Below are 25,246 nucleotides of genomic sequence, written 5' to 3' on the forward strand. Positions count from 1 at the left end.
CGAGACAGGGTTTCTCTGTGTAGCCCTGGCTGTCCTGGAACTCACTCTATAGACCAGGCTGGCCTCAAACTCTAAATCTACTGCACACTAAGAGTCCCTTGGAGCCCAACATGCCAGACACAAAATGTTCCAGCACACAGGACATGTGCTCATACCACAGAAAGCATTCATTCTTACAAAATAAACAAAACCCCAAACCCAAAACAAAAACAAAAACAAAATCGGCTCAATTTACGTGGTACCCGTTGCATCTCATTCTTAGTGAAAATAGCTTCCTTCATGAGGATATTACTGACATTAGGTCTGCACAGTCAGAGGCCTGCTTCTTCTACGAGCTTCTATTAATGGCTGACATAAGGGAAGAAACATATCTAGTGTTTAATAAATTCTTGGACATTACTTAGCTACTTGTAATACTTGGCCTCGTAGGACCAGGTAGAAAAAAATGTTTCTCTTAGTCATGTCACTTGCAAATATAAATAGCTCCAGGGGATCTGTGCTTCCAACTCATGTTCAAGGGGCAATGAAGAAGGGTGAACCTTGGCAAGGGGTTGGAAAGCTGACTTAGGATAGAGACATTTTAATGAGGGTCAAACCATAGACAACATGAGCATTGAGTGAACACATGAGAAAACAAGGGAGGGGCAGGGCTAGGTGGATTTCCTGGCTTTGAGTCTGTTTTGCTTCTTCCTATTTAAATTATCATGCAACATCCAGCCAGGTCCTAGCTCTGCTCCTGAAGTCCTGCAAGGGTGAATTTATCATTGACCTCCATTCTTCTGAATTTCCTACAAAATTATACATGGAACATTAATAACTGACAGACATTAATAATAATACATTATAATTAGTCAACTTATTAATTCGAGTAGTCTTAAATTCTGTGGCATTTCGAATCCTGGCCTAATGCCCTTGGGAGCTTTTCTAAGTAGAAGCCATCTTGTTTCCCTCATCCCACATTGAAGGGTCTATCAGGTTTTTCAAATGGACTGCACCTGCTTCATTTAGTTATCCCCACCCCCCCTGCCCCCCCCCCCGCTAGCCTCAGCACAGAATGACCCACCTGTCATAACTTAGCTTCTCTGTAAATTTATTAATTGTTTTCAATACTGGAGGTTAACCTGGGTGTCATATTCTAAGGATATGTTTTGTCTCTGAATTATACTCCCAGCTTCACATCTGTCACTTAAAAAAAAATGGTCCTCACTAACACACTCAATTAGGTTTCTGCCCCTTGACATATGTCCTTATAAAATCATGTCCTCTTTCTGAGCACTTAACCTGATTAAAAGTATTAGTATAATTACTTAGTGCAATTAGTATAATTATGAATGTAATTGTTAACGCTATGCATCTAAAATTCTGGCATATATACATATTCACTAAATAATATTTGTTGACTAAAAATATCATGGTGGACCTTAGTGTGTCTGGGCACGTTAATGTGTGAATCCCACTGACCCTGTTATTTCTGGCATGTAGGTTGAAAGTTATGTCCAGAGTGATGGTGGTAATGGCTCCTCTGATCACATATCTCAGGATGAGAATTCATGTCTTAGAGTTACTATTGCTACAATGAAACACCATCACCAAAAAGCAAGCTGGAGAGGGAAGGGATTATTTGGCTTACACTTCCATGTTGTAGTCCATCCTTGAAGGTCCAGGACAGGATAGTAACCTGGAGGCAAAAGCTCATACAAAAACCATGGCTTGCTGCTTGTTGGCTTGCTTCACATGGCTAGCTCAGCCTGTTTTCTTATATAACCCAGGACCACCAGCCCAGAGATGGCGCCACCCACAATGGGATGGCTCCTCTCACATCAATCATATTTAAGAAAATGCCCTACAGGCTCGCACACAGCCCAGTCATATGGAGGCATTTTTCTTAATTAGGGTTCCCTCTTGTCAAATGTCTCGCCTGTGTGGAGTTGGTGTAAGTTAGCCAGCACAGTTCACAAAGCTTTGCTTTGCAGGTGTCCTCCACCTCCCTTTATGCTGCAGGAGATCCCATCTTTATCTACTCTACGCTCAGAGGAGTTTGGGATAATCATTATATCCAAGACCCGAATGCTTTGCAATCTAAGGGATATTTAAACAGCGTTCTATGGAAAAGCCCTGAAACAGACCTCGGAGTCCCTATCTATCAATACCTGGACTAAATTGCCCCAGCATTCTAAAAAGAAGCCTGACATACCCAAGAGGGAAGACTATAAACAGAAGGGCTTGAGATGGCTTTCTGGTTCATATGGTATGTCAAAGAATTTTGGCCATGAAGACTGATAGGCAAGGGCACAGTGTGGGCCTTGTTAAACATCAGTACAAGAGAGCTCAAGGTCTCAGCTTCCACTATTGAAGGAGAGTGTCAGGATACACATCCCCTTTACTATTCTTCTTATCTTGCTTCTGGCCCTGTCCTGTCTTGGGGCAGGTGCTGCTTTATAAAGATAGAGGGATGGAAGGACAAGTGTTCCCACTGGCACAGAACATACACGAGGTCGCCAGACAGCTAAAGGAACAGACAACCACTTGGGCTAGGGCTACCTTTCTGTGGAGGAATCTTGGCAAGAGCGCTGCCTGGGAGCTTTAGCATTCTGCCTAGTGGTGACATGAAACAGGGCTGCCCCACTTATCTTAGGGCAGGCCTAGTAAACTTCTCCCTACCAGCCTGGGTAAGTGGTAGCTTGGGTTGGCTGTAAGGTTTGACTGCACCAAGTGTGCCCATGTAAGTCTGGGAGGAGTGTGTGAGAAAGGAACTCAAGGATAGTTGAATCAAAAAGACTATTCTGAAAATGGTTCCCTTAATCCCTTCCCTTCTTGAGTCTCTTTCTTTTAGAGGATAAAAGATTGCTGGACTTCTCAAATTCTTTTAGGACATAAAATGAAAGCCTGAGTGTAGAGAGCATCTGAAATAAGCCACAGAGATGCCTTGGTGAACCCGGGGTGTAGGTAACAGAGGCCTGTGATGGCCAGCTGTGGGTGCTGAGGAAGGAAGGGGTTTCCAGAAGATTTGGCTGGCCAGAAAAAGGACTCTACAAAGAGAGCTAGTCTCGCAGAGAAATTTCTGACCACACTGACAGTGGTGATGGATGCTACTTCTTTCTCTTGCTTAGTGTACATTGATTGGTGCCTCCCATGGCCCAGGTACTATCTGGGCTCCGGGATAAATAGTGATGGAGAGTAGAGACAAGACTCGTATTTCCAAGACTTACATTCCTGAGGGCCAAGAGAAACAATAGAAAAGTCAAGGCTGATAACCAATAATTTCCTGTGTTGATATTATAATAAAAAGAATCCAGGTGGGTTAGGACAGCTTGTGTGAGCAGCAGGGCGATGCTTTGGGTGGGGTCTTCAGGAGCAGGAGTCTGAGTCAAGGGTACTGATTCAAGGAGCTGGTCATGTGACTAGGGAAAGCATAAGAAAAAGAGCTGATACTGGTTGTTTCAGTGTAGGGTTGATGTCTTAGTCAGGGTTTCTATTCCTGCACAAACATCATGACCAAGAAGCAAGTTGGGGAGGAAAGGGTTTATTGAGCTTACACTTCCATGTTGCAGTTCATCACTAAAGGAAGTCAGGACTGGAACTCAAGCAGGTCAGGAAGCAGGAGCTGATGCAGAGGCCATAGAGGGATGTTTCTTACTGGCTTGCTTCCCCTGGCTTGCTCAGCCTGCTCTCTTATAAAACCCAAGAGCACCAGCCCAAAGGTGGAACCACCCACAAGGGGCCCTCACCACTTGATCACTAATTGAGAAAATGCCCCACAGCTGGATCTCATGGAGGCACTTCCCCAACTGAAGCTCCTTTCTCTGTGATAACTCCAGCCTGTGTCAAGTTGACACACAAAACTAGCCAGTACAATTGACCCCTTGTCAACTTGACACACAAACACATCACTATTAAGCCTCAACCCTTACTTTCTTATTCATCCCCAAGATCTAAATTACTTTAAAAGTCCCACAGTCTTTACATATTAAAAGTTGAATCACCTTAAAATATCCACTATCTTTAAAATTCAAAGTCTTTTAAAAGTTCAAAGTCTTTTAACTGTGGGCTCCACTAAAATACTTTCTTCCTTCAAGAGGGAAACATATCAGGGCACAGTCACAACCAAAAGCAAAACTCAAACTCCAAATGTCGAATGTCTGGGATCCAACTCACGATCTTCTGGGCTCCTCCAAGGGCTTTGGTCACTCCTTCAGTCCTACCCTTTGTAGCACACAGCTTGTCTTCTAGGCTCCAGCTGCCTGTATTCCACTGCTGGGGCTGTTCTTGGTGGTCATCATATGGTACTGGCATCTCCAAAACACTGTTGACTTCTACTGTAATTAGGCTTCACCAATAGCCTCTCATAGGCATTCTTCATGGTGACAAGCCTCTGCTCCTATGCATGACCCATTCAAGTCCTGGGCCATTAATTGCAACTGAGGCTGCACCTTCACCAATGGCCTTCCGTGGCCTCTCACTGTGCCAAGAGCCTCAGCTGCTCTTCATGACCCCTTCATGCCTTCAAAACCAGTACCATCTGGGTGACTCTTACACAGTACCAAGTCTAGCCACAGCTCAAAATACAACTGTGGCTATCTCTGGAACACACTCTCTGTGCTCTCAGAAAACACTTCCCAGAAGATTTCATCTCAGTGATGCTGGTCTCTTCTTAATCACCGCTAATTTCTTAGCTCCAGCTAACCAGCATCAATAGTCCCAGTAACACAAAGGTTTGCTTTAGTGGTTCTGGTATCTTGTTACTTACAGCTGATTCTTCAGCCCCAGCTAACCAAAACCACAGAATCTTCACAATCAAAACATGGCCACTGTAAGAGTCTTTAATCTTCCCTCTGAAATTTTGCAAGCCAGGCCTCCATCTTCTGCACTGTTTGTAACATTGTCTTCCAAGCTCCTACAGAACTTTCCACAGCTTTTCTAGCTCAAAGTTCCAAAGTCCTTCCACAGTCCTCCCCAAAACATGGTCAGGTTGTCACAGGAATACCCCACTACGCTGGTACCAATTTGTCTTAGTCAGGGTTTCTATTCCTGCACAAACATCATGACCAAGAAGCAAGTTGGGGAGGAAAGGGTTTATTGAACTTACACTTCCATATTGCAGTTCATCACTAAAGGAAGTCAGGACTGGAACTCAAGCAAGCCAGTAAGAAACATCCCTCCATGACCTCTGCATCAGCTCTTGCTTCCTGACCTACTTGGGTTCCAGTCCTGACTTCTTTAGTGATGAACTGCAACGTGGAAGTGTAAGCTCAATGAACCCTTTCCTCTCCAACTTGCTTCTTGGTCATGATATTTGTGCAGGAATAGAAACCCTGACTGAGATAGTTGAGTATAGAAAATCTGCAGGCTGAAGAGGAAACCAGTGTGGTTAGGCTGTAGTGGGCAAGAAATTGATGGGAAGTTGGCAGTGAGTCTGGAAGAAGTTTGAAGTGGACTGTGTGGTGGGCAGTTTGGAGACTATTCCTGGTCAGACTCCCTTTTAGAAATGCTCACCCTAGAAGCTGTGTGGAAAGGATGATAGGTACTGAGAGTGGAGAGATGGAGGCAAACTGGGGCTCTTGTAGAGAATATGGGAAACAGTGGTGCTGGTGTATGAGAGAAAGGGAAGTTCTGCATTCTACTGTGTTGGTCTAGAGCTGTCAGAGCTTGCTGATGATTGTGGATGCATAGATGGCCAGGAAACAGCAGACCAAAGTGCTTTTTAAAGCGTTGATTTGTCCAGCTACAGTGGGAACATTTTCTGAGACGGTGCCTATGAGGAAAGGAGTAAAGCTGGGGAAGACATACAATTTTGTTCCTTTTCCCAAATGGCAGTGGGAAGGGAGAGGTTTCTTGAATATCTGAGTAGTATTTATAAATTATATATATCCTGGGCATTGTCTTTAAAAGAAAATTGAATAGGTCAGATGATAAAGCTGGCTGGACATCCTGGGTTTCCTCTTCTCCTTAGCAACTGTGAGATCCCTGACTGTGTCCAACTATCCTACTTGATTGGTGTACTAGAAAAGCCTATTGATAGCATCTGAATGGTTATTATGAAAGCCTGACTCAACCCAGTTTGTTGTAGTCTCACCAAGCGTTCATTCTCTGCTGGCTTCCCCCAGTCAATAACCTTATGGCCATGTGACATTCTGAAAGTCAAGGGATTATAGTTTTAAAACACTTATAACTGAGATCAGAGTGTCTCAAAAAATGTCTGAAATAGCTGGAACCAAGAAGAAAGAGCAGGAAGCTAAGTTTATAGTCTTAATTACACTTTATTCATTCCCTAAAGCAGGTGTATTTACAGACTTCTTGGAGACAGTTTTTCAAAGCATAGACAACTTCAGTTGAGTATGTAATTGTCTTCACAGTCCAGACCCAACCCCCACTATCCACAGCTCCTAAGACAACGATATCAAATGAGCTTTGTGCTAAGTGCTACTATTGATTTGTAGAGGCTGCCAGAAGCATCCTCTTCAGGAAGGGTCTAGGGTCATATCTAAGCTCGGCAGGATTGATAACTCCTGTCTGCAATGGGTATGAGAGGGAAATATTTTTCTCTCCACTTGTTTTAAGATGTTTCAATTATAATTTAGTCTAAGTGAATTATAATCAAATTTCCTTAGACAGTTCTGGGAATACACTTTTTTTTTTCTGTTTTATGCCTGGAACAGGGTATTACATATCACAAGTTTTTGATGAGTATTTATCAAATGAATGAATAATATTTTGCTATAGTTTTTAAAGTTAAGGTTTTTGTAGCCTGAGGAGGTATCTTACAGACTCCATTTTTGTCAGAATACATAAAGGCAGGGTAAAGTTCTAGGTAGTGGCATAAATACCTTGACCATCCTTCCTTTGTGTTCCCACCCAATGGCTGTGATGAGGTATTGAGCATGCTCAGGCAGACTCACTCTTGAAGCATGCTTCTTAAGGGTCCTAGCAAACTTAGTTTCCTCTTAGGTTGCTGTGGCTCTGGCTTTGAGTTTCTTTTTACATGTTTTTTTCTCCCATAAAAACCTTTGCATGCCTAATCTCATACTGGTTTTGTGGAGCTGAACAGAGTTGGAAGGACCCTCCTAACTCCACAAAATGCCAGTTGGGCATCCAGGAAATGTCACCCTCATCCTTTGTAGAAGACACAGTGGGGAACAGATTGTGTCCCTTGAATGCTCCCTGAAGAGGTGGCACTGCTGAGAACTTCAGTTCTTATTTTTTTTTAAATGGCTTGAGAAAACCTTCTAAGACTTAACATGTAACCATTTTTATAAATATCTTCTTTTTCATTACTATACAACACACCAAATGGCATGCCATCAATGGCAAGGCACCATTCTGAAGCTCTGTGGTATATAATTCCACGTATCTTTCCATATTCATAAGAATCCTTTCGTTTATTCCAATTCCAGAGCAAGTTATTGCTCATACATTTCATGAGCTCTCTGGCAGACAATATGCATTTTCTGTTCAGAGCCCAAATTTCTAATGAGTGTATTGCTTGGGGACTTAGGAGTTAGACTTCCTCCTGGAACCTTGAAATGTTATGGAGTTCTCCTCTTTCCTTGCTAGGCCCATTCTAGCACTATGTCCACCATCTACCAGGTTCCTTCAGTTACTCTGTTCATCTACCATCTGTACTTTTCCTGACTCTTAGTCTACTTATTTCCAGAGGTATTAATGCGTATGCAATCTAAAATTATTCAACCAATAGTTGCCCTTAAACGTTTTTCAAACCAGAAATCTGAGTTAGGCCAGTTTTATTCATTTGAGAAGGATCACTGAAGATGATGTTTGTCTAGATAATTAGCATCAGCAGCTCAAGTTTGTCATTCATTGGTGATCTTTCCTTGCACATTCCTGGAGCATCACCCCTCTGACAGATGACATAATCAATATCAGTGAGAACAGAGGTCCCACACATCAATTTGGGGAAGAATATCTTAGGGCTTGAGAGTCTCAAAAATACCTTTTCTATTTACTTCTGTGAAAAAATGAATGCTTTCAGTGCCTTTAAGATTGCTACCACCATGATTTCTCTTTTAACACATGGTCATTGCCTGTCAAGCCCTCTGAAAATGCAGGAGGCAAATTCACTTCAGAAATTCATCATGATGCTCTTAACCTTTGGCATCCTTGGTAGGGATTACTTTATGAGTACTATTCCTACAACGTTGTGTGGCTGTTTCTACAACTAGGTTTATGAGATCTAGGAGCTGTTACTTTGTATTTAGAACAGAGATGTTCAGAATTTAGAGTTCTTGATAGATTTTTTTTCCTCAAGAAGAAGGAAAACCAAAGTGTGGGTGCTTTGGTCCTTCTTAGAAAGGGGAAAACTACTCACGGGGAGCATATATGGGAACAAAGTGCAGAGAAGAGACTGAAGGAAAGGCCATCCAGAGACTGTCCCCACCTGGGGATTCATACCAGAACAGTCCCCAACCTCCAAAACTATTGTTGATGCTAAAAAAGGCTTTCTGACAGGAGCCTGATATAGATGTCTCCTGAGAGGCCCTGCCAGGGCCTTGCAAATACAGAGGCAGATACTCGAAGCCAACCATTGCACTGAGCTTAGGGTCCCCTATGGAGGAGTTAGAGAAAGGACTGTAGGAGCTGAAGGGGTCTGCAGCCCCATAGGAAGAAGAACAATATCAACCAACCAGATCTCCCAGAGCTCCCAGGGACTAAGCCATCAACCAAAATTGCACATGGCTCCAGCTGCACATGTAGCAGAGGACAGCCTTGTCAGGCATCAATGGGAGGAGAGGTCCTTGGCCCTATGAAGGCTGGATAGATGCCCTGGTGTGGGAGAATCAAGGGTGGGGAAGTGGGGGTGGGAGTGGGGTGGGTGGAGGAACACCCTCATAGAAGCAGGGGGAGGGAGGACAGGATAGGGGGTTTCCAGGAGGTGGGAAACCAGAGAGATCTAGGAGCTATGATTTCAAAAGATCTCTCTCTCTCTCTCTCTCTCTCTCTCTCTCTCTCTCTCTCTCTCTCTCTCTCTCTCTCTCTCTCTCTCTCTCTCCTGCACACATTCCAGTTCATCCAAAAGGAAAGGACCTCCAGTTTTTCCCCAAGAGTCGGCAGCTCTACCTGCATGCTGTCTAAGAAGCTGCAGGCAAAGCCCTTTGCTCAACCAGTTGCCTTTGCTCTGGTCAGACTGGTCATGGCTCCTGTCACCGCATGGATCTGCTCCCCCCCAGTGAGTTGAATTCAAGAGTTGACAATGGGAACCTTGCCCTGGTGACTTCACATCCCTTCCCCCTCTTTCTCTGTTTCTTTCCTCTTTGTCCCCTGCTCTTTCTTCTTACTCTTTCTTCCTTCCTTCCTGAGGTGTTTTCACTCCTTTCAAATCCTCTACTAGGCTCTATAGCAACCTTTCTTGTCTTTGAACCATTTGAGAATCCTAAATAATATTAATAACCCCTAGAAGATTTTGTTTTGTTACAGTTTTAAGCAGTTATATTTACTAATTTAGTCATTATTTTTCAAGTTTTTTATTGGATATATTCTTTATTTACATTTCAAATATTATCCCCTTTCCTGGTTTTTCCCCCTCCGTGAAACCCCCTATCCAGTCCTCCCTCCCCCTGTTTCTATGAGGGTGTTCTTCCACCCACCCCACTTCCCAGCCCTCAATTCCCCTATGGGAAATTCTTCCTATGGGGTTACAAACCCCTTCAGCTCCTTCAGTCCTTTCTGTAACTCCTCCATTGGAGACCCTGTGCTCAGTGCAATGGTTGATTGTAAGCATCCGCCTCTGTATTTGTAAGGCTCTGGCAGGGCCTCTTAGGAGACAACCATATCAGGCTCCTTTCAGCAAGCATTTCTTGGCATTCACAATAGTGTCTGGGTTTAGTGACAGTATATGGGATGGATTCCCAGGTGGGGCAGTCTCTGGATGGCCTTTCCTTCAGTCTCTGCTCTACATGAAGCTCAAGAAGAAGGAAGACCAAAGTGTGGGTGCTTCAGTTCTTCTGAGAAGGGTAACAAAATACTCACGAGAGCCAAACTACTTTAGTTATTAAAGCTTATCATATTAAACATATATATTTACTACTTCATTTTTAAATAAACACAATGAACCATAGTATAGGCAAAATAACATATTTTTATTGAAAATTACCATATCAAAAATTTTAAAGAGTGGAGAGCACCATTGTTTTACAGTTTTGCAAATGTCAGTATTGTCTGGCTCAATAGAAGACAGCTGGTTTTTCATATCAGAGTCTGCAGTCCATCTGCGACAGTATCACACTCCCTGGGAATATTCCCTCAGAGAGAATTAAAGCAAAGGAAGCAGATAGCATTGCAGTGTTTTTATGAAAATTATGTAGATCTTGTGACCTCCAGAAAGGGTCTCAGGGACCCCTCCCAGGTACGCATGAGCATGTTTTGAGAACTGTTGTTCTAGGTTTGGGGCAGAAATGATGCAACATCTTCCTTACCATCTGATGCAGGAGAGACACAAAGGAGGATTTATATGCAACGAAATCCATGTGATGCTGGAGATAACCGGAGGTCGTGGAAGGACATGGGAGGGATCTAACTCAGTCTCATGATGCATCTTGGGGGAGGATCAGAGTCCCTGGCTCAGTTGCTGCCTAAGCAGGGCTAAACTGAGCAGGCAGGAACACAAGTATTCCGGAACGTTCTTATCAGCTGTGCTGTCCTCAGAACTAAACATGAGAGCGACCTAGTGTATTTGGCTTTCATCTTTAATATCATAATATATTGGGGGGAGCATTTTTTTTTTACCATTCTCTCTAGCTCTGATATTCCTTCTCTTCGAAGCCAGAGCTGAAGAAATGCAGATAACAGCTCCCATAAATAAGAAGTGAAATTGGCCTGCCAGTGTTTTCTTTCTGAAGCACTGGAGAGGCCGGGCAGCACCTTGCAGTGAATATACTGTAAACCAGATAATTGCCATCCATCTTCGTGAACATCTCAGGATCTAAGGGCATGGGATGGAATGCACAATAAAAATGTATCATGCCTATTTGCTATTTTCTAGAACAAAGTTGATGGCATGAGCCACACAGGTTTTATTTATTAGTTTGCCAGTAGAGAAACAAAAATATTGTGTCTTTAACTAAGGTTAAGAAGCATCCACATTCCCATCCAAGTCTCTGCCTCGCGTGGAAGCTATCATCTTACAGACTCGTCTTGGCTGAGCTATAGTGGCTAGTTATTTTAGCACTACGATAGAGGGCTAACATGCAATTGTTTAGATCTACAACTGTTAACATAGGCACTTAGTTAATTTTAGTAGAGATTAACTTTAATGGCATGCATTTCCATAGCAATGTCTGACCTTTCCCAGAAAAGATGGAAGTCTGTCTTAGGACTGGGGCATTAGTTGTCAGCCTTCTATTTTGCTAACCCCTGAAACTGTTCAAGGCACGAATCAATTCCTGGAATCAGCATACACTTGTTCTCCTCCTCCCTTCTTTCTCTATAATATTATATAAATTGCACAGTGCCAGAATATATGTTTATATGCAGATTTAGACATAAACAATTTTCTTCTTCCCTGGGTGGTCCTAACTGCCATTTGGGCGGCTTTGGTCTGGCGATGTTATCTTTTTACATCCTATTAATCACTTGATCCAAAGCTTGACCCACAGGCAATAGAAACAAATTCCTGCTGGTATGCTTAACTATAGCTAGGAGGAAGAAGCTGGGCTGGAAATCTGATACCTTCCATTAAGGAACCATGAATGTTTGCATCCCTTAAACTTTCCAGATCTCTGTACCCTTGTCCACGAAATAAAATTAATGCTGTCCTCACACAAAGTGATTTAGGTGGTGCTGTGACTCCTAGCACACAGTAGGTCTTCGGTAGCAGCAGCTTCTGATTAATTATATGATTGTTCTGGTCTGCTTCTGGCAATTACAGAAGAGGTTTAGACAATTATCTTCAGGAGCATAAATTTGAAAGTAAGTTACTGTCTGGTTTTAGGAGTTCAAATGTTTAAAATGCAGTGAAGTATGAGATATTGAAGTAATAACAATCTTGGGGAATTACAGATATAACAATTTAGTGCACACTTTAGTCCAATAATGTTGTTCAGAAGGTAAGACGTTTCCTGTGGAAAAATGAGCTGGTTCCTGCAACTGAAGAGAGACATAAAACAGTGCACCCTCCCCCATCCCTATTCTACCCCATCTTTGCCAGAACAGCTCCTGGACTTCTTCAGGGACTCTGCTTTCCCAGGGCCCACAGGGAAGAGGTTCTTTATTCAAGCAAAGACTTATCAATTACAGAGTGTTTATATTGGGGGCACCCTAAGCCTTGTCTCTGCCTTGATCACAGGCTGTGGATTTGAGCCATTTTAGAGACCTGTGAGGCGTGATGTCCCTTTGAGCCAGCTTTGGCTCTTGTGCTCCTAACAAGCCTGCAGGGTTGTGGTTACCTACTTTGTGTAAAGAAGAGGGTTGAAAGATTTGGTGAAGACATTCTGCTGGTATGGAACACTAGAAATTTGAAACTAGAAAAGACTCTGTTTCACTCTGAGCAACTCCCTCAATTAACTTTCCCTTTGCTAGACAGAAATTTTATAATTTTATGAGATCATTTTTTTTCGATGGCTGACCTTACTTCCAGAGCAAATGGGGTCATTTTCAGAAAGTTCCGTCCTAGCCCCATCTCTTACAGGGCCCTGCATGTGATTTCTTCTGGCACTCTCAGCATTTTGGAGTTTACTTTGAGGTCTTAGATCCATCTGGAGGTTTTTAGTTTTGTGCAGACTGACAGATATGAGTCTAATTCCACTGTGCATGTGGACATGCAGTTTTCCCTGCACTATTTGTTAAAAATACTAAGGTTTGTTTATTTGGGCGTTTTTTCTTTCTCTAGCACATATTTTTGGCCTCTTGGTCAGATAGCAGATGTCTGTAGTTATATGCACTCATAGTTGTATCTTCTATTTTGTTCCTTATCTTATATTCTGTTTCTATGATACATGCTTTTATTATTGTGGCTGCATGCTATAGATCGGAATCTGGTAAGGTAATCCCTCCAGACTTGTTCTTGTTGCTTCTGGTCACATTGGCTTTGGATTTCTAGAGTCTTTTGTGGTTCCATATAACCTTTAGGATAGTTTTGCTTATTTCTGAGAAAAGTGGTATAGGGATTTTGATCAGAATTTCATTGAACCTACTCATTTCAGCACTCCTTCCAATCTAGCTTGTGGTCAATCCAGGGTGAACTTTGGTTAATTGTCCAAATGCCTTGTATAGAGACAGGCTCAAAACTCACAGTTATAACAGTATATATAGCTTTACAATGTATGCATTTCTACCTTTCTTCTGATCCACTATTTATATAGCATAGTGATATATAACTCATCTTGATGTTACTATCTGTGGTGGCTTGAATATGCTTGGCTCAGGGACTCTATTAGGAGGTGGGACCTTGTTGGAGTAGGTGTGAACTTGTTGGAGGAAGTGTGTCATTGTAGGGGTGGGCTTGGAGACCCTCCACCTAGCTGCCTGGAAGCTAGTCTTAAGTCCTCTAGCCCCTCTTCTGCCTGGACACTGCCATGCTTCCTGCCTTGATAATTATGTACTGAACCTCTGTACCTGTAAGTCAGCCCAATTAAATGTTGTCCGTTGTAAGAGTTGCCTTGGTCGTGTTGTTTGGTCACAGGAATAAAACCCTAGCTAAGACACTAGCATTCAATTAACAACTTTGGAAATACTCAATATGCTATACAATTATTTGTGGATAGAAAGGAATAGAGGGGAGGGAAACACAAATAGTGGATAAGTTGATGAAAAGAGAGAAAGGGTGGGGAGAGAGAGCAGAAGGGAAAGAGAAGCTCCATCTTCAGCAAAAGCCCCCTACCAAACAGCTAAGGATTAATGACTTAGCCATCCTTTCCACAATACTTCCAACATATTTAAAGCACTGTAAATAAGCCTCCTTTCTTGTGGATTTTAGCATGTGTGAGCTATGCACATGGAGTTTGTATTTAAAACACTTTAATTGGTACTTCCACCAGAGCACATTGCCTCTCATTAATTGATAGGTTTACCTTACGGCTTGCAACACATGCCCTCTTTGTATCTGGGTGACGTTGGATACCTACTCATTGTAATCAGACATCGCCCATGTGCCATCTTGGAGGTACCTAGAAGGTAAAGGAGTGCCTGCTTCATTGACTAGTGATTTAGAATATCCTTGGAACTGTCAGGAGCCACAGACATCCTCAGATTCAAGATTCTGCTTACCCTCAAGGCTTAGCATGGTTCATGGAGAAGAATGATAGGAAGGGGCCAATGAATATGCATTAAGCATGAGATAGGCAGTATACAGTGATATGGAAGTACAAAGGACTACGGGAGATTTAGAGCCTGACTTAATCTGGAAGAATGGACAGACAGAATGAGAGACACGGATTCGAGGAGAGGGAGAAATGAACACATATGAGTAGCAGTGGATGGCTATACCATTTCTGAGGGAAGCTGGTGAAGGAGCCCAGGACTGAAAATCTAGAAAATCTTTTCTAGACAGTAACCCCTTCCATACTCTAAAGCAGGCAAATAAATATTTTTTAAAATGTGACAATATTTATTATAATAAGGAATCATTGCAAGAATAGACACCCACCCAAAACCATTTAAAGAAGAAAATAGTGATTTTTAAAAAAGAACTGATAGTCTTCATTCATTCACATCTGGCTGATGTGCATTGAAGAGGGAGCTGGGGCACAGGGCTAGGAAGCAGAGAAGATGGTTGGCTTTTGTGGCTCTACAGTTGGGATGGATGCAGCCTTCCTCTCCAGAACCACACCCTCATCTTATATCCTCTAAAAGGTTGGCTTCCCTGATTTAAATGAGGTCTCAATTTTTCCCAAACCTTGTGTGATCATTGTATGCATGTCAGCTCCAACTCTTTGGAAACATCAGTGTCATATGCCCATCCCCAAACAAATTATAGTTTCCGAGCCTCACAATTTTCCATGATACAATCAGCCCAGCCTTTCACAACTATCCATTTCCTCATGAATGTGATGGCCACCCTGCCTTAAACAGCTATCTGAAGAGCTGACCAGGAAGTGAACTAGGACATGGGATGCAACAGACCAGTTGGCAATGAGGACACCCTATTAGACAGAGTATGGTTAACCCTTTGAAAGCTTTTGCTCAGCTTTACACAGGAACCAGTATTAGAGTTCTGAGAGCTAACAGTTTCCAGACAGATGAACTTGACATTGAAAAGAGAAAGAGTCAAAAGGTAACCCCACCCCCCAGTTACAATGCGCTGCTGCTTTTGGGAGCCTTCACATGCTTTTTCAGGGGCAGAAGCAAAGAGAAGCATGCAGCGTGCTCCCGTGAGAAATGCTCCGTGCTCCAGTTAGTTAAAGAAGCATCGGTGGGGTGGTGAGACCTAATTTCTCTGTAAATGGAGCACAAGCGTTGCATTGGCGCCCCCTCCTCCAATTGCAAGGACGCAGGTATTTTGCAGATTCTGAAACATAGAGAAGTGACAGGACAGGCAAGAAGCAGACCTAAAGGGACAGGGTGTGATGGGTCACCCTCCAAAATCTGTGTGTGCAGCAAACAGGAACACTACCCCATGGGAAGTGATACAAGGTCAGTTGTGATGTTACATCTAAACCAGGCCAAGCATGAATGGACTGGCTTTGGCATATTGAGTTCCGACATTCCAAACGGGGAATGAATGAGTAATACCATTCAGGCTACAAGTGTTCATACCTAATTCTTTTTCCAAGATAGGAGGTAGTTCATTGGTCTCCCAGGGTGCCAGAGTTTGGAAGTAGCTTATGAATGATTTCTGTCTGCAAATGATCTTGAAGTTATATGGATGCTTCCTGGCAGTTCAGCCTAATGGTTAACCTGGATCCTTCTGTTCTCTGGCCAAACATAACATCTCTCTGTAGCATTCTAGCTGTTTTTCCCATAGCTCCCTTGCCTGATATCCTCTCCCTTATTTGTCTCTACTTGGTTTATGTTCTCTCTCTCTCTCTCTCTCTCTCTCTCTCTCTCTCTCTCTCTCTCTCTCTCTCTCTCTCTCCTTTCCCCCTCCCTCCCTTCCTCCCTCTCTCTCCCCTTCTTGCTCTCCCTCTCCCTCTCCTTCCCCCACTTCTTCCCTCCCTCTCTCCCTCCCTCCCTTCCTCCTTCTCTCAGTTAGCCTTTGTTTCTGTCCCTCATTCTTTCTGTCCTCTCTCTTTCCTTTCTCTGTTGTCTGTCAGTTTCAGATAATTTCATACCTATATAATACGGATTCTGATTATTATAACCCCTCCGATATCCCTCCAGCCCCCAGGATCCATTCCCTTTCTCGTATGTCCATTTCCTGCATACATGATATTTTTCCTGTTACTGTTGTTGATTCATTTCATTGTTTGTTTTACTTTGGGATTTTTCTTGAGACCCGCTGACTGTCACCAGCATCTCCGTGTGACCACGGGTTCGTATCTGTCCATCCGAGCCCTCATCCTGGAATAAATGCTGTCTTACTGTGTCTGGTTCAGTGCTTCAGTCTTTTTCTTTAGCTCGAGTCTGTTTTTTCTTGCTTGTCCCGTTTTACGCTGTAGTTATCACGCATTCTCTCTTAGGCTGGCAGTCCTTTGAGGATAAGACATGTGTTCTTGCTCCACATAGTGAGGCTAGGTTTATACATAGAAAGATTCAACTTTTAACTTTTAACGGTTGCTCCATGCATTTTGAAAAATGACCATGTAAATGCTGTAACCGTCACAATCAAAATAGAAAGCAACTCTCATCCCAGTAAGCTCCTGCTCCATCTGTCCTTACACATTTGCACTTCTAGAAATTTAGAGGATGACACTACATAGTGTGCAGCCTTCCTGTTTGACCTCATTCACCAGCGAGTGGCTTGGCAGTTGACCCGCTTCCTCCCAGGTATCACTATCTGATCTATTTATATTGCTGTGTGAGTGCCCATTATCTGGACACACCCATTGGCTTTCAGTTTGACACTATCCTGAATAAAAGCTTTATGATCACATAGAGGTCTTCTGTGTAGTTTATGTTTGAAATTCTCAAGAGTAAATCTTATGGGATTAGAATTTCTGGGTAGTTTTATAAACGCAAACAGAGTCCTAAGTAAACTGTTTGTGTCATTTCATATCATTTTCCATGTTTAGTAGCAACAATGAGAATCCCAGTGTTCCATCTGAATGAGGTACTGCCTCCTTCACTGGAACTACCTGAGCAGCAGCGTGCTGGGAGCCTGCTGCACCTTTAATGTAAATGTCTCTGATATCCATCGAGGCTGGGTATCTCTCCATGTTCATGATTTATCGTTATATATTTATTTGTTGACAGCTCTGTTTAGTTGTCGGTCATTTTTATTAGGATGTTTATCTTCATCTTTGAGAATTCTCAATATTGTTTATATATTTTGGATACAAGCCTTTAATGTGATATGTTCTCTAAATAATTTCTGCCAGTCTGTGGCTGCTCAAAATTATTTTTCTGAGAAATGATTTATTTTAAAAGAAGTTTATCATTTTTTCATATTTTATTTATCAATATTGTATTTTATCTGGTATGTTTCATGTCCCTTATAGTAATCTAGCCCAAGGACACTAGAGCGTTTTTTATACTTTCTTATAACAATTTTATAATTTTAGTTTATACACATAGAGCTATGTAAGCTCTGTTTAGAGACAATTGTTATGGATGCAGGGTAGTAAGATTGAGTTTGTTTTAAGGTGTATGAATATCTTTTTCCCCCTCAAGAGCATTTAATGAAAAGTCTATCCATTCCTCAATGAATCCATTTTGGGCCATGTATTCACCACTGAGATGTGTTTATTACTGGACTTAGATCTTTCCAATGCACTACATGCCCACCTTTTTTATCAGTGCCTGCACTATCTCAATTCTGCAGCATTTCAATAAATCTTACTATCAAATAGTATAAATATCCCAACTTTGTTCTCTTCAAAATTATTTTGGCAATGTGTCTTTTATTTGATTAACATGTGGATTCTAAATTTTGATAATAAAGATTCCTGCTTGTACTTCCTAAAGACATTTAAACTCTTTATCCCTTGTTTCCTCTCCCAAGTCCAGAGATGGTATCTATCTGTAGAGTTTCTTTGGCTCTATAGGTCAATTTTGAAGATATTTAATCATGTTTCTATTGAGACTCCCAATTCATGAATACTTTCTCTACATTCAGGTCTCTAAATTCATTCAGCAGACGCCTGAATTTCAGAACACAGAGACCTCACATGTGCTTTGTGAGAGTTATTCCTAAGTGTTTTGTGGTTTTGATACTATTATAACAGTAACTTTTATTTAAAATTTCACTTGCCCATAGTCAGTACCCGCAAATGGTACTTTTATTGTGTTGTTTTATTGACTGTGTTTCTTAGAACTTTATGGAATGCACTTCTTAGATCTCATTGAAATGTTTGAGCACATAGAGGTTTTAAACTGGAGACAATATTTTTTTGTGTGTAAAAAGACAATTTTACTTTTTCCGTTGCAAACTGATTCTTTTATTTATTGCAATCATTTGCCCTGCCCATAAAATGTCACTGTAGGTGAAGAGTAGACTTCCTTGAATTGTCCCTGTTTATATGGAAAAGGCATCCAGTCTTTACTATTAAGCAAGAAGTTAACTTTAGGAATTTATAAACATTCTTTAGAAGATTGAGGAACCTATTTAATTATTCTTTAATAGATATTTATACATAGATGTTAAATTTTTCCAATTTTTAAAAATACTTTCTCCATTGTACCTCAATGCTCAGAATATTTTCTGTATATTTTATGGTGTGTGTGTATGTGTGTGTGTGTGTGTGTGTGTGTGTGTGTGTGTGTGTGTGTAAATTCAGGCCGGATGTCTCATTGGGTGAGGCCAATCTTCAGGTATGTGGAAGCAGAAAATGTACTGGGCACCTTATTGGTGTTTGAATGATAATTGTATTACATTTACCTAAACTCTTCCTTGAAATTTTTATAAATGACTTGAGAAATAAGCATCTCTGTTTTCTAAACAGGGAATAGATAAGGGTGTAATTATTTAAAATCTTATACACAACTGAATAGTGGAGAAGTCCCTATTCATTTCTCAGGAGAAACCTAAGGCAGTCATTAAGTTCATAGAACAAGTAATATCTACGAAGGAGGCTGCTTCCGATATGATGCAAAGTTAAATGAAGCATGATCCACATAATAAGGGAAGAAGGGATCCGTTTGCTTTTCACTGAAGAGATGTTGTTCTTGGAATGACCTCTGAACTACCAAGAAAAAGTAATGCATTTGCAGTACTTGCCTTATCTCAGTGTCTTAGTTACTTTATTACCTCAGTGATAAAGCCCCATGACCAAGACAACTTGCAAGAAAATATTAAATTTGGGCTTACAGTTTCAAAGGGTTAGATGGTGAAACAAAGGGATAGTGGCAGTAACATCTGTGAGTTTATATCTTAGTAGGTAGGAAGCAGAGAGAGAGAGAGAGAGAGAGAGAGATAGAGAGAGAGAGAGAGAGAGAGAGAGAGAGAGAGAGAGAGAACAGGGAGTGTAGAAACAGAAACATACTTGTGGTACTTGTGGTAGCATGAGTCCTTTAAAAGTCTCAAAGCCTGTCCCCAGTGACACACCTCCTCTAACAAGGCCACACCTCCTAGTCCTTCTGAAACAGTTCTCCCAGCTGGAGAACAATTCAAAACATGAACCTATAGGGAGCAATTTCATTCAAACCATGACACTCTCATTGGTTTGAAACCCTGACGATTTGGTCTATAGGCAAAACATAGACATTATTTTTGTTTATATATTAAGATGAAAACGTCACTCGAACTTGAAAAAAATAAAAAGGTCTGAGGAAAGCAGAATGTGAGTGAGAAGTCAGACAACTCCCTGCAGGTTTGCATTTTTATTTTCCAAATGGGACAGTTAAGCCCTTTTGAGTCTCAGTTCCTCTCCTGTGAAATGAGATACAAATTCTCACCACTATAATTGTTGTAAGGATTAATGAGCCCCAGCTGGTGAGATGGCTCAGGGGGAAAAGATCCTTGCTGCCAAGCATGAGAACCTGAGTTTGAACCTAACAACTCAGGCAGTGGACGGAGAGAACTCTCTGTTGTGCTCTGACCTGCACACATGGACTATGGCACGTGCACACCCACACATGTAGATACACTGAATGAATGAATGAATGAACGAACGAATGAATGAATGAATGAATAAATAAGTAAAAACAAGATTAGTCAACCCGTATGCATGAAATATCTATGATAAAGTATCTATCTGAATAATAGCAGCTGTGACAGGAATAAGAGGACGCAGACCTGTCGGTAAGAAGGAAATCAGCCTCCACTGATGAGGGAGCAACCTCTGTTTTCAAGTTAGTCTAAAAACCCCCTTCCATCCAGAAGCTATCACTGCCCAGAAGCCACAATGAATCTGAATAATGAAAAGACAGAGGTCCTGAGTCTCGCTCAGGATATTTAGGTGACAGGATGTCCTGTGCGGGACACCATCATCGGAATATTGTAGTTGAAGGCTTTGAAACTCTGAGAGGCTTCTTGACTCCCCTAATACCACCCAGAAATGCCTGAGCCCGAGCTGAAACCCACAACCTACCTACTGAGCTGCGTGGCACAGTGGATCAGAAACTCTAGGGTGAGCCCCTGGTGTCTGCTCGTTACACATTTCTAATGAATAGGCCGCTAGGTTTAATTAAGGAAAAAAGAGATTAATTGTTTCTCCCAACAGCTGCAAATTATTTACATTGCATTTGTGTTGATGGCTAATAAAAGAGCAAAGGAGTATGGGGACAGCCCGAATGGCTGTAATTCTTACGGAGTCCCTAATGAAGTGCAGGTCTGAACGACGGAATATAAAAATGGATGAGGCTGCTGCCCCGTGCATACCTGAAATGGGCAGAGCTGCTCTCCGCTCTGAGAAGGATTCAATCAGCAGAAATGGATCTCGGGGGCTCAGATTTGAGACTAGCCTGGTACATATCCGTGCCCCAGCAGACTGCCAGCCACTCACTCGGATTGTGGCTGCTGGGGAATGGGTGAGCAATAGAAAGATGGAAAGATGGTGATTTAGGTGTGGTCCCTCACCAATCCTGAGACAGCTCTTAAATGAACTTTTGATGGATGATGGATTGGGAGAGGGAAAGGGCAGCAGAATTAATCTCAATTCTCTGAGCTCTTGACTTTCCGTGGCTACTGAAAAGTTGATATAATCCATTACAATAATGTCGGATTCCAGGAACTTTTCTGGGAGAGCTGTGAACAAACATGTAGTCACCTAGTGGGGCAGCAATGACGGGCCAAGGTAGTGATCCCAACTGTCGCTAGCCCGGTGAGCTGATGAATGTATTGAGTATACAAGCAAGGGGGTACTTCCAGTAATGTGTGACCCCCAAACAGTCATGTCACCAAAAACTCTCACTCAGCATGGATGAAGACTTCCTCATGGCTGTATAAGTGGATTATCCCTTCATTTAGTTTTCTACTCTCCACGCTAGTACCTTTAGAGACCATATGCAGCTAGGGTTGGATTCCATGTTGCCATGTGGTGTTCTATGAGGGAAGAGGAATCTTTGGTGAGAATCTAATGTCATGCCTCCTGTGAGGGAACCTCTGTAGGCCCAACATGTGGAGTTCCTGTGTATCACCACACCTGCTTTCATTTAGATGCATATGACTGTCAAGCTCTGAGGACAGCATTCTGCAACGAGTGTCTGTTGCATGTGTGAAATAATAAATGTATGTTTTGTGTTTGTGAATATCTTTGGTATATGGTAGCATGCTAATTTTTTTTCCCACTGTGAAACATGTAGTCATCTTGAGAAAGGCACTCTTCATAGAAACCTTTTCTTTACCATTTTTACAATGAGCACACCTATTTCGCAGATTGCTGTGGAGAAGATATTTGACCACAACTTGGAATCTGTGTAGCAAAGTGTGATGGTTGGCCACATTAGGTTGGCATGATATTTTGCTTTTTTAAGGTGCCTGCTTTGCCTGCTTAATTTTTCAGGTATATGAGGATTTAAGAGAAAGACCCAGAACTTCACAGTGGAAGGATCACTGTTGATGCATACATAGAGTGTTGACTGGAGAGGGAAGGATGTTTTCTTGGGAGATGAGCTGCAATGGCCTTGTAGATATCCAAATGGCACAGGGACAAATCGAAAATTAGACAGTACAATCCAAGGAGATGAATGGCTCAAGGGTAGAAGTTGGATATTCACCACAGATGTCTATGTGTGAACATACAAAGTCTTGTAACATCTTATCTCAAGCTTCTAGCTATTGTTAGTCCTTGTTACTGTATTACAGTTGCTTGGTGTGTGTCCTATCTAGTACCATAAACTGACTACCTTCAGAAAAATGGAAATGTACTGTGTCTCACTTTTGAAGGCCTGACATCTACAATAAAGATATTGCAAGACCATTCTTGAGCTGCACTCTGGGAAATTATTAGGTAGAAACTCAAATCATTCTGCATAGTATCTAGTAGCCAGTAGAAGCACAACTCTAGTTAGTGTGTGTATGAGGGAGAGAGAGGGGGAGAGACAGACAGACACACACACACACACACACACACACAGAGAGAGAGAGAGAGAGAGAGAGAGAGAGAGAGAGAGAGAGAGAGAGAGAGAGAGAGAGAGAGATGTTCTGGTACATGTGTCCTGTAAGAGGAAATCAGTTGTCAAGCTTGAATGCCATTCCTCGGCTTCTGTCCATCTTGTATTATTATTGTACAGGGTCCTTCATTAGGACCAGGTACTTAGTTAAAAGCTGGGGTATCCAGCAAGTCCCAGGAATCCACCTGTCTCTGCCTCCCTAGTTCTGAGATAGAAGCATTAGTCTCCATTTTGCCTAAGATCTGATCTGAGGAACAAACAGGTCTTAATGTATGCAGCAAGCACTTTACCAGATGAGTTATTTTCCCAGCTCCAATGTTTCATAGTGTGTTTCTTGCATGCTTGGCTGTCTCTAGGTGAAAATTTCCCCTTTTAATAGGAACCCCAGTCATTGTGATCGAGGATCTACTCAAGTAGCCCATTTAAAAATAGATCACCTCTGTAAAGGTCTTATGTCTAAATAAGGACAAATGTTGAGGCATTGAAGGTCATCATGCCAGCATAATTTTTGGATACACTGACATTAAACGTGTAGAACTTTAGATATACATTTACATATGCAGTTGTTAATTACACAATGCATGATTTGAATTGGTCAATTTATTCAAATATTAAGAGAAATTTTAATTGATATATAACAGATAATTTGAATAGCCTTTGCATTATCAGAAATATCCAGTGTTTGTTGAATATTGACATATATATGGGGATGCATACATATATCTTTTATATATGCATTGTGTTAATCTACTAATGACATCTACAGATGGACCCTGTTAAGTTGAGGTCAGAATTTATAGCACAAAGCATAATATGGTGGTTTCTTGAATGATAATAAATTTTAACGTAGAAACATCTATTAATAGGTGTTTTTAGAAAATTTAACTCTTAATAAAATTTGTCTAAATTGATGCTTACCTTATGTGGGTCATGGGTGTGCTATTAGGCTGTAGATACACATCTCTGAATCTTTTCTACATAACAAGTGGGCTATGTTTTATGACCTAGGTTGTTAGGTCTATGGTGTGGCAAAGACCATATGAAACATTGATAGTTCTGTTTTGTATCAGTTATTAACATCATCATCTTTTTTTGTGTGTGTTGCTCTTTAGTCAATAAACACAAGCCATGGATCGAGACATCGTATCATGGAGTCATAACTGAGAACAATGACACAGTCATCTTGGACCCTCCACTGGTAGCCCTGGATAAAGACGCCCCCGTGCCTTTTGCGGGTAAGATGACTGCTATCTTAGTATGCTCAGGCAGAACTCACTTTGGAGACCTGATGCCAAACCTGCATAAAGCTGTGCTAGGACCTAAAAGCTACTGTTGCTGCCCTATGTGCAGATGGCTGTGGTTTTCATGCTGTGTGTCTTCTCACTGAAAGTGTGGACTCTTTATCTCCTTATGGTTCTTCTCCTTCACATTGCTTCCCATGGAGACCCATGTTCGTTTTTTGTTGTTGTTGTTGTTGTTTTTTTTGAGTGATTACTTTTGCTGTTTTGGTTTTATTTGAGACAGAGTCTCTCTATATCTCTGAATACCTTGGAACATGCTATGTAGACGAGGCTGGTCCCGACCTCACAGAGATCAGCCTCTCTCTGTCTCTGTCTTCTAAGCACTAGGATTGAAGAATTGTGCTACATGCCCATTTTTGTTCTTCTAAGAGGTGATAAGTTGCTGAGGTGGTCCCTGGCGTTGGCGGAGTTGGGCTGGTGAAATGCCTTGGAAGAATTTTGCTCCTAGAGAGGTGGCCCCTAGACATGACAAGATGGGCAAATCACTGTCCCCACTAGCTATATACCACATGGGGACTTGTATCTTGGTAGATTGGGAAGAAAAGGAAAATAAAAAGTATCAAAAACAGTTGCTGAAGGTAGGATGGCACTGTGCCCATGATCTTCAACATGAGTGTGGATTTCAGAGGAGGACTTTGAAGTCAGGGTGAGTTTGCCTTTTGTGCTTTTTGGCTAGAGAGATTTCTTGTGTCTTCAAGGCTATTACTGCTCTCACCCTGATGTCCTGCAAAGGTCAGCCTCCAGAAAGGGTGTGTGTAGGATACTGTACAATCACCTACTTCTGTGGATTTGTGTAAAGACAAGGGAAAGGGCAAAGCCTTGGGTAGGAGGCCTTAGACGAAGCATGTCTGAAGATGCCTGAATCACGAGGAGCACTGTTAACATTTTATAACTGTCAAGAGAAAGACAGGAAATTTAATGAAGGTTTTCAAGACCTCTAGAAGATTGCTTTATGATCGATGGGTGCCAGGCAGGGGTTTTCTCCATGATGAAGTCTATTTTTTCTGACAGTTTGTCTGCTACATTATGAGCTACTTGGGCAGAAAAAAAATGACTCTTTTGCACTTTTAAGAGAGATGCTTTCTGAAGGCCTTTTATTCATTACAGAGCATTATGAAGTTGGGAGTGATGGGCTGGGTTAAACTCAGTGTTATGTGAAGTTAAGCCCATACCCATTCTGACAGAGAGGGGGGAAGACTCTTGGAAGGCTGTATCTTTATGTAGGATGGGGACTACCAAGGGCACCTAACTGTGACTTCTGTAATGTTTAAGGTTGGGGAATCCTCAGACATCTTCCAAAGTCCTCTAGCCAAATGAAATGTTGAAGTGTAACTCTCGGGCCATTTTTT

At 41.8% G+C, this 25,246-nt stretch overlaps 1 protein-coding gene across 1 annotated transcript in view; it reads left to right on the plus strand.

The window, feature by feature from the left end:
• Clstn2 (calsyntenin 2) overlaps positions 1-25,246 on the plus strand; it is a 593,145-nt gene that overhangs the window by 207,058 nt on the left and 360,841 nt on the right. The window contains exon 2 of the mRNA XM_052187584.1: positions 23,709-23,831. Within this exon, the coding sequence (XP_052043544.1) occupies positions 23,709-23,831 (123 nt within the window). The remainder of the gene's footprint in view (positions 1-23,708; positions 23,832-25,246) is intronic.

Source organism: Apodemus sylvaticus, chromosome 7 (genome assembly GCF_947179515.1).
Source record: "Apodemus sylvaticus chromosome 7, mApoSyl1.1, whole genome shotgun sequence".
In the NCBI taxonomy this organism is placed as follows: domain Eukaryota; kingdom Metazoa; phylum Chordata; class Mammalia; order Rodentia; family Muridae; genus Apodemus; species Apodemus sylvaticus.